This window comes from Rana temporaria, chromosome 3 (assembly GCF_905171775.1).
Source record: "Rana temporaria chromosome 3, aRanTem1.1, whole genome shotgun sequence".
Lineage (NCBI taxonomy): Eukaryota > Metazoa > Chordata > Amphibia > Anura > Ranidae > Rana > Rana temporaria.
The window spans coordinates 352,234,663-352,249,451 of NC_053491.1; the positions used below are offsets into that span (position 1 = coordinate 352,234,663).

At 40.5% G+C, this 14,789-nt stretch overlaps 1 protein-coding gene across 2 annotated transcripts in view; it reads left to right on the forward strand.

Annotated features, from left to right (window-relative positions):
• CRACR2A (calcium release activated channel regulator 2A) overlaps window positions 1-14,789 on the forward strand; it is a 200,725-nt gene that overhangs the window by 101,636 nt on the left and 84,300 nt on the right. For both annotated transcript variants that reach the window (XM_040345184.1, XM_040345185.1), the window contains exons 2-3: window positions 8,469-8,706; window positions 14,190-14,301. In XM_040345184.1, coding sequence (XP_040201118.1) covers window positions 8,515-8,706; window positions 14,190-14,301 — 304 coding nt within the window. In that variant the 5' untranslated portion in view covers window positions 8,469-8,514. The remainder of the gene's footprint in view (window positions 1-8,468; window positions 8,707-14,189; window positions 14,302-14,789) is intronic.

Genomic DNA, 14,789 nt, shown 5'->3' on the forward strand with positions numbered 1-14,789 from the left:
AGGAAGAGTAAGGAAAATAGGGAAAATAAAGGGGGAAAAAGGGGAGGAAAGGAAGAAAGAAGGAAAGGATAAAGGAGTGGACCAGTGAACAAAGGTGAGGGAAGGATTCAAGGATGAGGTGAGGGTGAGGGTGGGCAGAGGGGGCACCCCTGGCGAGTCCCCCGTTCCAAGGGGAGAGTATCTGAAATGCTGTCATTAGTCCGCAGCTTGACGGGGGGGGGGGGGGGGGGGGGCGGAGTAAAACATACCTAGTCATTGGAGGAAATGAGGCCCAAAGCCGAACCTCCACAGCATCTCCCAAAGAAAAGACCATTTCACAGAGTCAAAAGCCTTTTCTGCATCCAACGAGGCCACTACTCTTGTGTCAGCATTGTCATGAGTGGTTGTTAAATTGAGAAATAGACAGCGAATATTAATGTCGGGGCCCTTCCCCGACATAATCCCAGTCTAATCAACATGAGAAACAGATTTCTAATCATACTTTGGCTGCCTTCTAAACAAATTAACTGTAAAGCCCCATACACACTATCAGTTTTCCTGCAGGTTTTTGTCTTTAGGTTTACCAAAACCATCTAATATGAGGTCAAACCTCAAGAGTTTCAATTTGTATGCAATCAGGCAGGCCCTTGCACTACATGGTTTTGGTAAACCTGAAGACAAAAACCTGCAGGAAAACTGATAGTGTGTATGGGGCTTAAGGCTTAAAACACCTTTTGCTTTGATGCACTTTGAATTTGTTTAGCTTATTTAAACTGAAAGTTTAATTGAGCTTTAAAACTGAACTCCAGGATAAGTATTGCCTACATGCATGAGTCACGTGTATTCTTACTTATCTGGTGTGCTTTCTGTGTTTCTCCCAGGTCTGTGCAGTAATCCAAAGTTAAAAACTTTACCTACTGTATGTGCTGATGCTTGCTGTAAGAAATAGCAGTCATTGCTACTCTCTACTTGTGCAGAGTGACCGGTTATACATCCATCCCTTCCTGTAGTTTTCTGCAGCCAACCTGTACATGGTGTACTTGTGGGGTCTCTCCCACAGCTCTTCTCTCTGCCCAGCACAGTGATAATGTCACGTCTACCTTAACAAAGTAATAACTGGTCTTAAAAAAGGCAATTGGTGCATACAAACTACATTTATAGTCTTTCTGGCTATTGAAAAACACATTTACATGAAAGTTTTTGAGTTCAGCTTTCAAAAATTAATGCAGTTTGATTCTCTGCAAATTGTGTAATTCCATTTTTTTGTTGTTGTTTTCTTCCAAAACAAAAAAGAATGTTTAATTCCAAAATTGGAGGAACCCTCTATTTTTCATAAAAGACAGAACATGGTGGCATGAAAGCTGCTGCTAGCTGTAATTTTACAGTGCTGGCCTTAATTTGCCAAGAGGGCGTCCATTTACGTCCTCCTGTGCATGAGCTGCCTGCGGCGCGCTCTGTGATCAGAGAGTCATCGAGACTTGGCTGATCATAGACCATACCGAGTGATCAGCTGTCAGCCAATGACAGCTGATCACATGATGTAAACAGAGCCAGAGGCTGTTTTTTTTCCTCACGCTAACAGTTTCTGTCAGAGGGACATCGGTACCAAACTATTAAGAGTGTCCATTATGAGATCACATTATTGTTGAGTGTAAATGAGTCTTCAGAATTTTACATGGTAATACCAAGCATCAGTAATACTGATTTTTTTTTTATTTTGCTGTGCTTTAGCCACCCAGCAGCAAGTAAGAAATAATAATTGATAACATCAATCTTGTTCATTAAGCCCTGATTCACATTGATGCGATTTGACATGATTTCATTCCTGCTGTCAGTGTGAACCAGGGCTTAAAGCAAGTTCCAAGCTTAGGAATGATTCGCAAATAAGGGTACCAACTGGGCCTTTTTAGCAAGAACACCCTGTATTACCAGTAGAGTTTCACTGTACCATTCTTTATTTAGCATAATTCCAAACAGGCTCCACAGTTGGATGAAGCAGGTCTAGTTGCACGCCAATTCCTCTACTTCCAGCTCATCACCAGGTTCCTATACAGAATATTCTGTATAGGAATAAGCGAAAAAAATATTTTAACCATATTCATTATTTAATGTCATGGTTATTTCCCTGTGTAGCCAGATGCTTGCTAGAGACAGAGAGCGATTTAGGACACTATGCTTCAGTGCTCTCTGCCCAATGGACTTAAAGTGGAGGTTCACCCAAAAAAATCTATTTTTAACATTAGATTGAGGCTAATTACGGCAAGCAGAATCGGATGTTTTTTTTTTTAAATCAATGCAGTACTTACCGTTTTAGAGATATATGTTCTCCGTGGCTTCCGGGTATGGGCTGCGGGACTGGGCGTTCCTATTTGATTGACAGCCTTCCGACTGTCGCATACAGCGCGTCACGAGTTTCTGAAAGTAGCCGAACGTCGGTGCGCAGGCGCCGTATAGAGCCGCACCGACGTTCGGCAACTCGCGACGCACTGTATGCGACCGTCGGAAGGCTGTCAATCAAATAGGAACGCCCAGTCCCGAAGACCATACCCGAAAGCGGCGGAGAACATCTATCTCTAAAACGGTAAGTACTGCATTGATTTAAAAAAAAAACACCCGATTCTGCTTCCCGTAATTAGCCTCAATCTAATGTTAACATTTTTTTTTTGGGTGAACCCCCGCTTTAAGTTGAATGATCCTGATTTAACCTGCCTGGCGGTGTTCCCGAGTCTGACTCGGGGTTAGATTTTCATGCTGCGAGCGGTAACCCCGAGTCAGACTCGGGCTCGCCTCGCTGGATCCACAGGGAGTGTTTACTTACCTTGTCCCTGGATCCAGCGATGCCACCGCACTGTGTGAGCGAGCGGGACCTCGCTCGATTCACACAGCGTCCTCCTGTGCCGCCGATCTCCGTTCCCTGCGACGTTACGACGCACAGGAGCAGAGAACAGCGCCAAATTCAAAAACGTAAACAAACACATTACATACAGTATACTGTAATCTTATAGATAAAAAATACACACACCCCTTGTCCCTAGTGGTCTGCCCAGTGCCCTACATGTTCTTTTATATAATAAAAACTTTTCTTTCTGCCTGCAAACTGTAGATTGTCCATAGCAAACAAAAGTGTCCCTTTATGTCCAAAATAGCAGCTAAAAAACAGCGATAATAAATTATAATCACTTGCAGAATTGTGCGATAGCGATTTGTGGGGAAAATCGTCATAAAAAATAAATAAAAATTACAGCAACAATTCTGCAACTGAGCAAATTTCAGTGATTTTGATTTGATTACATTATTGAATAATTTTTATTATAATTATATTATTATTTGTTATAATTATTTATAATTATTTATTATATTATAATTTATAATTTTGTTTTTAAAAAAATGTCATACCCGGGATGCCTATTAGAATCTTGTTTGGTCAGATTTAAGTGAGTTATTTCTAAAAATTACAGGCCTACAATATAAAACGCCAAATTTCCTTGCAAATAATGGTACCGCTTTCAGCACCCTTTTTCTGAAAGAATCATACCGCCAGGGAGGTTAAATCACTAGTAAAAAGGCTTGATTTAAATCAACTCAATTTAAATCACAATTTTTAAAGAGCAATTGTCATCTCTGTCCCGCAGTGGCTCCTCCTCTGACCCGCTATTGACTCACCGACAGACCCATTCACTTTAATGGGACGGCTGGTAATGCGGCAGTGACACAATAAGGTGAGGGACGTGGCAGCAGCAGGTGAGTGGATGCCCGCTAACAGGCGCTGCCATGATGCATCTGAAATTACAGGTGCTCTTTAAATGTAAAGACTCATTCTTGTTGGTAGTTAGTGTCTTTATTATTTGCAAACAAAATGAAGGTTTCCTATTTAGAATAATAAGCTGTCAGGTTAGTAAAACAGCGATATCTGAACTGATTTAATCATACAGTTTGCAATGTACAATGGGATAAAGGAATATTCCTAAACTTTGTTTTATCTCATGGTTACTGTAAAATTGTGTGAATGCATCAATGTAGTGCATGTTATCTCAGCTTGCAGAGCTTGCATTCATTGAATGAGTTTACCAAAAATGTTAAATATTGCAGAATATATAGCCTCATGCTACATAACTAATCTGCTGAATAAACTTAATTATTATTGTATCTTAAATATAAAACTATCTTCAGATAGATTTTTACTCCAAAAGAATTTCATTAAAATACATTGATAAAAATACAAAAAATCGATTTAAAAATAAATCATCGTTTTTTATCCACCCTGGTTTATGCCACCTTGCCTCCATTGACCAGAGAGAGCTGACAAGCAAAAGGAGCGCAAGAGACTTGATGGTTGGTAGCAATAAATCATGGGAGAAAAACTTTACTAAGGCAGTCTATTGACCATTTAATTACAATTCTCAATGCAAGCTGGGTAAAAGGGGGGAGAGAGAGTGGCATTTTCTTAAGCTAACTTTTGCACGCATTGTGCTGAGGGCTAGATTTACTCCAGGCAGATCCAGAAGTGAGCTGCCATCTGAACAGAGAGACCCTTGTTGCTGTATCTCTGAGACAGGCGAGAAGGCACTGCTGCCAATAACCTGTTGCTGCTAGCAGAGAGTTACTGGCCATCTAGCTAGCAGTATTATTTACTGCATGCAGACTTTACTTGGACTGTAGTCATGTTCCCCACTGTAAAGACTGGGTCTCAATGCTAGCCAGCTGAAGAACTAGGGCTAAAGATTCACTCAAATAGCTGCTTCACAAGAAATTTAAATTTAGGACTCTTTAAAGAAGTACCTTTTACCATGGACAAAAAAGTTAATTGCTGCCATTCATATAGAGTGTGCTCTAAACTGGATATAGCCTACTGTTTACAGAGAAGTTGTCACAGTATTGATTATTATTTCTGTTACTGTTTTTTAATTACTTTACGTATTACTGATTTTGTGGATTACTAGATTTACTCTAATTTAGCTGCATAAAACTCCATTATATGTTGCTCTAGCCTAGTAGTGAACATATTTTCTTGTGAACTGTAATTGACCTAATCCTTTACTTACTCATTTGTGTGCATACTGCTATGTACTGCAACACGCGACAATATATTGGGTTCATTTATCACTAGCCAGTCTGATCTTTGCTGTTTGATACTGATCCTTTTTGTGTGCAGGGTATCTATATGTGTGCTCCCAATAGCAGAGCAGTATCCATTTTGTTAACCTGGTTTGTCAGTAGGGCTGAGGTTGTTTTCAGAGTCCAGGCAGAAGAGCAGAGAACCTAATCTACCACATGGCTCCTGCAGGGGTAGTGTAAAATAAAATGGGCTGCTCTAAAGCAAAGTGTGTTAATATGCCTATGTTTAATGCACCATAGCAAAGCGGGCTGGTGTGAACGGGGCCCTAATGCACAGAGCAATTTTGCCATAACATCTGTCCGCTTAAACTGCATTAATTGTACAGAAACCCACTTTTTCTTCAACTTGTCCACCACTTCACATTCTGCAGCTTGTTTTTCAGCAGCAGGGCAGGATTTACAGCCCCTTTAGGGCCTTACAATTAACTCTTGCCCATGAGACCAGGGCAACACAGAAGGCTGATTCCACCTACAGTTAGGAGCAAAGAGCTGGGATTGGGAGCCTCTGAAGTTTTTTGCATGTGGATATGTCATAGAAAAATTAATAACGCACGTACATAATCAATAATCAGAGAAATATTAATATCGCACGTGAATAATTAAGATAAGCTATAAAAATCTTTTTGTCTATATAAAAATTAAAGCAAAGAATATCGCTGCGGAAAAGGGAAAAGTATTACATTTATTGATACATAGAAGAAACTTGTATTACTCTAATATTTACAACTATAACATCACACAATTATACAAACAATAAGATGGCTAGATCAGTATCTCAAGACAATTCATAGGAGAAGAAAAGTTACAGAGAATAAGTTAAGGGAGAGAGAGACAGAGAGACAGAGAGACAGAGAGACAGAGAGAGAGAGAGAGAGACAGAGAGAGACAGAGAGACAGAGAGATAGAGAGAGAGAGAGGGAGGGAGAGAGAGAGAGAGAGAGAGAGGGAGAGAGATAGAGAGAGAGAGAGAGGGAGGGAGAGAGAGAGAGAGAGAGAGAGGGAGAGAGAGAGGGAGACAGAGAGACAGAGAGATAGAGAGAGAGAGAGAGAGAGAGAGAGAGAGAGACAGAGAGACAGAGAGATAGAGAGAGAGAGAGAGGGAGGGAGAGAGAGAGAGAGAGAGAGAGAGAGAGGGAGAGAGAGAGAGAGAAAAAGAGAAAATATATTTGCAGAGTACTTCACCAAATTTTCCCAATCAGCTCATGATCCAGTCTGTCTCTTAGTCAAGCTAGCACTGATTTTTTATACCCTCTAAGAATTAAGAAAAAAACCCCTCTGCTGTGATTGGTCGAATATGTGTCCTTTTCAAGATGGCAATTAAAGACTCCCGACCCACCCAGTATCGCCATGTCCGTCCTGTCCTATTGTGGCTTGTAATTAGACAAAGGGTGAAAGGAATCTCTTTTAATATACACACCCACACCTGGTATTATTATCTGATTAACACAGTCCTAAATTTGGTCCTAAAACAGGAGATGACCGGAAATTCTTGTAATTCAAATGAGGAGATACTTCTTATCAGACAATATATTGTGCTGTAAATAAAAATGGTATGCAGCTATTCTTGGACAGAGTAGTCATACCAGTATGCTAAGGGCCCCTGCAGTTTCTGGCCTCCCTTCAGAACAATAGGACAATGTGACTAATTGAATTAAAACCTGACACCGGTAACTGGTTCTCAAGACAGCAAATGCATGTACAGTAGTGGCTCTGTCTTATACATTAATATTTTTCCCAATGGTTCCCCTGGTACAAATATGAAATTCAACATTTCTATAACAGGATACCACTTAGTGTGGCTGCCACTTTGGAAGCCAGTGTGCAGGTAAAGATAAGTAAGCCTGTGTGTTGGCTGCTGTGTATAAGTACATTTAAGCTCTGCCAGCTCTCTAATGTGGCAGGAGCCAGGAGCAATTAAGGATTTAATTTACTTGGTGGCCGAAAGTCAGCCAAATACAGTAGAAATTAAAGCCTTTTTTTTTTTACTTGGTGCCGTACATGCAGTGGTGGCCACATGTTGGGCACCATGGGACTAGACTTTACCAGACTCTTGCCAGATTTTCTATTATTGTGTCCCACTGGAAGTTTCCTGTCCTAGACAAACAAAGGAATATGAAAGGAAATCTCTCAAAAGTGAGGGAAATCTCTGAAGCACTAAAACAGAGGTTCCAACCCTTCACCACTTTATCCAAAACAAAAACAATTAGCCTTCAATGAGCTTCAAAGGCATGGATAAACATGTCACTAGTTTTGGGAAGTTTGCATCTGCCTTAAACTATACACAAGTAAGACCCGTTTAACACTGCAGCTCCGCTAAAACAGTGCCAAAGCGCCAGTCGTTTTTGCGGTGATTTATCTTCGTTTTCATGTCGCTTTTCGGGCGCCAGTGGGGCGGTTTTTTTAAGGTCACATGACAACGTGACCTTTAGACCCCTTTCACAATGAGGCAGTTTTCAGGCATTTTAGCGCTAGAAATAGTCTCTAAAAAGCACCTGAAATCTGCCTCCCATTCATTGCAATAAGTGCTTTCACACTCGGGCGGCGCGCTTGCGGGGTGTTAGAAAAAAAACTGCAGTCTGATGCCGTGTACACACGACCGTTTTTCATGACGAAAAAAATTACATTTTTAAATTGGTCTTTAAAAACGGTTGTGTGTAGGCTCCAGAGCATTTTTCTCTACGAGAAAAATGGGCATTAAAAATTTAGAACCTGCTCTATTTTTTCACATCATTTTTCTTGTCGTGAAAAGGGTTGTGTGTAGGCTTTAACGACGGGGAAAAAAAATGTGCATACTCGGAAGCAAGTTATGAGAAGGGAAATTTGCATAATCAGCCCAAAGGGTGGTGCCATTCGAATGGAACTTCCCCTTTATAGTGCCGTCGTACGTGTTGTACGTCACCGCGCTTTGCTCAAGCATTTTTTTTATTGCGATCCTGTGTATACAAGGCAGGCTTGAGAGGAATTTCGTTTTTTTCCATGACATGAAAAACGGTCATGTGTAGGCGGCATGAGACTTCCTTTAACAGTAATTATTCTGTAGTGTTAAAGTTTGTATGGATTGTATGCAGTTTATAAACGCATTATAATGTTTCCAGAATCCAGATCACTCTATCACCACCTGTTTGCATGTTCTCATGTTGTACAGGGGATAATTATTCTGCTCTCTTCTGTCACCCTGTACTCCTGTGTTTGCTTTATGTTCCAGCCCAGTTTATTAAAGGAGCAGAGTGAGACAGGGATTTTCAAAAACCCTTTTTCTTTTTTTTCCCAGGCTTTCGTGGCTAATTAAAGAGCCGGTTGCTAAGAGATGATCAGAAGCATCATCGTGAGACTCTAATGCACTTTCTTTTTTTCCCCCTACCTTTAACATCTAGGTTGTGGACCAGAGTTTGAAGCTTCCGCTAATCGGTACGTTTGGTAATGGCCGCTCTTGAGAATTCTTCAATACTTCAAGGGAAACAAAGACGATTGACAAGACAAACTCAAAAAGACAGTCTGAAATGGGCACAGGGATATGACTCGGGACAACAGACTATGCTGGGGAAGGCACATGAGTTTTTTCAGATTTGTGATACAGAGGGCAAAGGCTTTATTGCGCGATGTGATATGCAGGTAAAACCAACATTTGATCATAACAAAAATGCCGTTGTGTACTATAAGTACTATAGGTCTGTAGAAACTTGTATTTATAATTAGCATCAATCTGTAGAGTAGATTTTGAATACAGAAAAAAAAATTATAGCCCAAGAACTGTAAAATATTGTTTTATTTTGGGTGATTTACTTTACATGAAACTTAAGTTAAAATAAATTTCAAGTGACTGTGCAACAGCAGTAAATTTATAGCATAGGATTCTCAACATTATAGTAAATACAGAAATTAGCCAAGTATCATTATAGTCCATTGAATTCTGTTTTTTTGCCCGTGTGTTTTTTCTTATTTTTATCTGATGGTTTAATACAAAATGGTTACATTATTATTATTATTATTATTATTATTATTAATATTATTAATAATACAGGTACTTAAATTATTGTGTTATATCCATTCTGTTAACCAGCTTTATATATCCCATAACCAAAAAATGTATTAGTATTTTACAGCATGACCATGTTTATAATTTTATTATTACAACATTTATTTTAAAATGAAGGGGAATAGCAAAATGATGATCCTCAGAAAAACTTTCAGTGTTTTGAAATACTTTTTTTTGCCTGCTCTTGCATCCATCAAATGACTGGTTTCTAGAATGAAATAGCTGCAAAGGAGTGAAAAAAATAAACTTCAAATCTGCTTGTGATTATTTCCATAATCAAATATATAAAATACAGTAGATAAAAATACAAAAGAATATGAATATATATGTGAACTAATAATATCAATCATTGGAAGTTCCAGTGGAAGAACATTATGTTCTAGTGAAAAATCCTTTTCCCGAATCTTGATAACCTCATGAGCTAAGTGACAAATTGCTTTTTGTTTCAGAATCAATGGAACACAAGAGGCCATTGAATGTTATAATATGAAGTATATTGATGTTATTTTAGGACGCTGGGCCGTATTTATATGGGGGGTTAAAATGACGAAAAATGTCTAGTTTTCCATAAATGTAGATTTTGGTATTTTAAACATTTATTTTTATTGGTTATTTAATTAGGTGATATTCATTTTGTTCATAGATTGTACTGCTGATAATCTAAAGCAAGCCTAATGAAAGGAAAAACAAACCTAAACTAAATGAAAATTGTATCTTTTTTCTGTAATAGATTTTATATATATTGACACTTTTTTGTTGTAAGATCTGCACTGAGTAAAATAATAATAATAATAATATTAATAATAATAATAATTTTACTTCAATCTATGTGGCCATTGGGTAGATATGTGTAGCCTAGGCTCAGCCATGGATTTCAAGTCCTAAAAAGGTGATTGTTGACTTACTGCTGTCAGCTTTTCTACCTATTGCCTACACAGTTTATAAAATGTAGTCAGTACTATAAACGGTGTTGTAATATAGCAATGACATCCTAGTAATCTCATAGTGTGAATGTTGGTTCTAGCAGTAAAATAGCTATTGCACAAGTCCAGCAGTTGAGTTGAAAATGTATCACATATAAAATAGCTATTGCACAAGTCCAGCAGTTGGGTTGACAATTTATCACACATATATACAGTATCTCACAGAAATGAGTACACCCCTCACATCTTTGTAAATATTGTATTATATCGTTTGATGTGACAACACTGAAGAATGTAAAGTACAGTGTACAGCTTGTATAATGTTGTAAATTTGCTGTCCCCTCAAAATAACTCAACACACAGCAATTAATGTCTAAACCACTGGCAACAAAGGTGAGTACACCAATTAGTGACAATGTCCAAATTGGGCCCAATTAGCCATTTTTTCTCCCCGATGTCATGTGACTCGTTAGTGTTACAAGATCTCAGTGTGAATGGGGAGCAGGAGTGTTAAATTTGGTGTTATCGGTCTCACTCTGTCATACTGGAAGTTCAACATACCACCTCATGGCAAATGACTCTCTGAGGATCTGAAAAAAAGAATTGTTGCTGTACATAAAGATGGCCCAGGCTATAAGAAGATTGCCAAGACCCTGAAACTGAGCTGCAGCATGGTGGCCAAGACCATACAGCGGTATAACAGGATAGGTAACCCTCCGAACAGGCCACTCCATGATCGGCCAAAGAAGTTGACTGTACATGCTCAGCGTACTATCCAGGTTGTCTTTGGGAAATAGACATATGAGTGCTGCCAGCATTACTGCAGAGGTTGAAGGGGTGGGGGGGGGGGAGTCAGCCTGTCAGTGCTCAGACCATACGCATCAAATTGGTCTGCATGGCTGTCGTCCCAGAAGGAAGCCTCTTCTAAAGATGATGCACAAGAAAGCCTGCAATGAGACCAAGATAAACGTATTTTATTCAGATGACATCAAACGTGTGGGGCTGCAACCAGGTGAGGAGTACAAAGACAAGTGTGTCTTGCCTACAGTCAAGCATGGTAGTGGGAGTGTCATGGTCTGGGGCTGCATGAGTGCTGCCGGCACTGGGGAGCTACAGTTCATTGAGGGAACCATGAATGCCAACATGTACTGTGACATACTAAAGCAGAGCATGATCCCCTCCCTTCGGAGACTGGGCCGCAGGGCAGTATCCCAACATGATAACGACCCCAAACACACCTCCAAGATGACCACTGCCTTGCTAAAGAAGCTGAGGGTTAAGGTGATGGACTGTCCAAGCATGTCTCCAGACCTAAACCCTATTGAGCATCTGTGGGGCATCCTCAAACGGAAGGTGGAGGAGTGCAAGGTCTCTAACATCCACCAGCTCTGTGATGTCGTCATGGAGGAGTGGAAGAGTACTCCAGTGGCAACCTGTGAACCTCTAGTGAACTCATGGAAAATAATGGAGGTCACACAAAATATTGACACTGTGGGCCCAATTTGGACATTTTCACTTTGGGATGTACTCCTTTTTGTTGCCAGCGGTTTAGACATTAATGGCTGTGTGTTGAGTTATTTTGAGGGGACAGCAAATTTACACTGTTATACAAGCTGTACACTTACTACTTTACATAGCAAAGTGTAATTTCTTCAGTGTTGTCACATGAAAAGATATGTAAGGGGTGTACTCACAGTATATATATTAGATCTATTATCTATATATCTATCTATCTATCTATACACTATTGACCAGGGAACAGTTGCAGTCCTTAAACAGGGTCTAAAAGTTGCATGTCCCAAAGGAGAAGTACAATATGACCAAAGCTCTTTTGCTCATACTTCTTCTGTGGTTCACAGGAGTGCAGTTGGTAGTGCACTCCTGTGACCCAGATTCAGCTGACAGAGAGATGTTGGGACCCTCCACAGTCAGTGCAAGGGCAGAGTACAGCATGTAGCGCTACCCCCATAGGAGCCACTGTAATTTAATTGGTTCTTTCCCAAGATTAGAGCAGAAGCAGGCACACAGCAACAGTTCATTCAATTCAGCTCATTAATCAGTCTAGCTGGTGTACTTTTTATTGCTGAAGAACTTGCAAAGGGTATAGGGTGATATGGGATACTCAGAACTATTGAAGAATGCCATGAGGACACTTCAGTTTGCTAAGCCTCCCTGAACAGTCTTTATACAGGAGCAAAGAAAGATGGCCAGAATTGAGTCCTTGTAAAAGCTATTTTAGTTAGAACTACCACTGGCACTTCCACCCAAAGCAAACAGCACAGTCACTAGGACTCAGGTCAGGTCAGTAGGCTCACTAGGCTCAGGTCAGTACTCACAATATCAAAGGATCACCGGATGACATCTTTCAGTATCCACCGGACACTCTTCAGTAAGAAAGAGGTAAATGCCCACAATGCCACAGAACAGCTAGACCATTTCACTTCCACTGGGCACTCTTCAGTGATCTCTCCAGAGAAGGTTTTTAGGTGAAATCCCTTGATTAGCTTCAGAAAGGGATTTTAGAAGTAGCCCCCCCCCCCAGCTGTGGCCTTGATAAGCATACAGCAAACTCCAGAAATAGAGCCCCTCAGGATGGGGACTCCTCCTGCAGAATTAGACTCAGGACTAGCCAGGGCTGCTCTGGGCCTCAGATTATTTATGTGCTCTTCATCCACCAATTGGGCACCCCCCCCCCCAGGGATTGGCTGGAGTCCCTTAGGCCTCGTTCACACGACCGAGTTTCTCGGCAAAAACCAGCAAGAAACTTGCTGGGATTTTCTTTTTGCCGAGGAAACCGGTCGTGTGTACATTTTTCGACGAGGAAACTGTCGAGGATCCCGTCGAGCCAAAAAGAGAGCATGTCTTCTTTTTCCTCGACGGGAATTGAGAAACTTGCCTTGTCGAGTTCCTCGACAGCCTAACAAGGAACTCGACGAGGAAAACTATGTGTTTCGCCCGTCGAGTTCCTCGGTCGTGTGTACGAGGCTTCACATATTTATTTATTTGACTTTCCAGCCCTTTAAAATCCTTTAGAATACAGATGGAAACAATCAAACATGCACCCTGTGAAACACAGAACAACCCAACACAATCAATAACTGCTCTAGTGATTTCTGAGGAGCCAAAAAGAACTACATTTTTCTAACATCCTAACAACCTACATCCACCCTCTTCAAAAATAGGCCCTGTCCTCATGGCAAGTAACAAAATATATGCGGCATTTCCACATAATAAAAGTTTTTTTTTATTTTGCAAACAATGCAAACTGTTCAAGTACAAAATCTTTAGAATGCAGGGGGAAACAATCAAACCTCCAGCCCATGAAGCTCAGAACAGCCCAAAGCAATCAGCAACTGCTCCTCTAATTACAGTGGAGCCCAAAAAAACAAAATGTACTTAATTTCCTAGCAACCTAACTACTACTAGGAGGGTGCCACGTCTACATATGTACAGGTATATAGATATACATTATATATTGTAAGGGGGGCATGCTCAGCTGATTTTGGCAGCAGTGAGCCATGCACGAGATACGAACACCCAGGAACAGTCCCGTACTTTTATTTAGCAGAACAGAAAACAAAAACTGTTTTAATTCAAAGGGCTTGATACAGCAAGTCCATAGCATAAAACAATCTATGTACTTATGTACCTACATGTTTCTGAAAACAAGATGCCCCCTAATGGTTTCTGCAACACAAACAGGTACCTTTTTGTGTTCTAAGCAGTAGGTTCCCACAGCAGTGAGAGATAGAGAGAGCCTCAAACATCTGTCAGCTCACATATACAGTATATTAGCCTGTGCACAGCTGAGACCATTAATGAGGTCTGGCTACCGGTAAGAGGTGGACCTAGGAATGGAGGCTTTTTCACACTCAAAATTTTATCTACCCTTAGGGCTCGAGAAACCATAAAAAATAACAAATTAAAATTAAAAATTCTGAGAAAACAAACTGTTTTCTGCACATCAGCCATAGGCCCTGGAGACGCTCATCTTGTGTATGTAAGAAACCTAAATAATTAATAAATAATTATATATACAATGTCAACAATCCTGTCCGCCAGTGCCTCACAATGCAGATATGCATACATACACATTTCTAAAGCAACAAATTCTAAAAAATGAAATCTTGTTTTAGAGGCTCCATGGTGAATTACCTCTTAGTCATGAAGAACTGGAAAAGGTATTCGACACCCTGGATACTGATGGAAATGGCTTTCTGACCTTAGAAGAATTCACTACAGGATTTAGTAAGTTTTTGTTTATTGATTATTAGAGTGTACTGAATTTTGGTGTACTCATAGCTGACCTAGTAAAATATGAGATAAATATAATGGCCCGGATTCACAAAGCACTTGCGCCGACGTATCTCAAGATACGCTGCGTAAGTGCAAATATGTGCCGTCGTATCTGTGTGCCGTACCCACATACTAAGATACGCCTAAAAACAGGCTTAATCCCGCCGACGTAACTTGCCGGCGTAGGGTGGGCGCACATTTACGCTGGCCGCATGGTGGCGCTGCCATTGATTAGCCATTCAAATATGCAAATGAGGAAAATACGGCGTTTCACGAACCTGCGCCCGCTCGACGCAGGCTACGAGAGGTGCACGTAAGTTGTACGTCAGGCGTAAAGTTAAGCCCCATAAAGGAGGTGTAACTCAGCAACAGACATGTAAAGGTCTGCATCAGGGAACAGAAGCTGGCGGTTTTTACGTAGTTTACGTTGGACGTGTGTC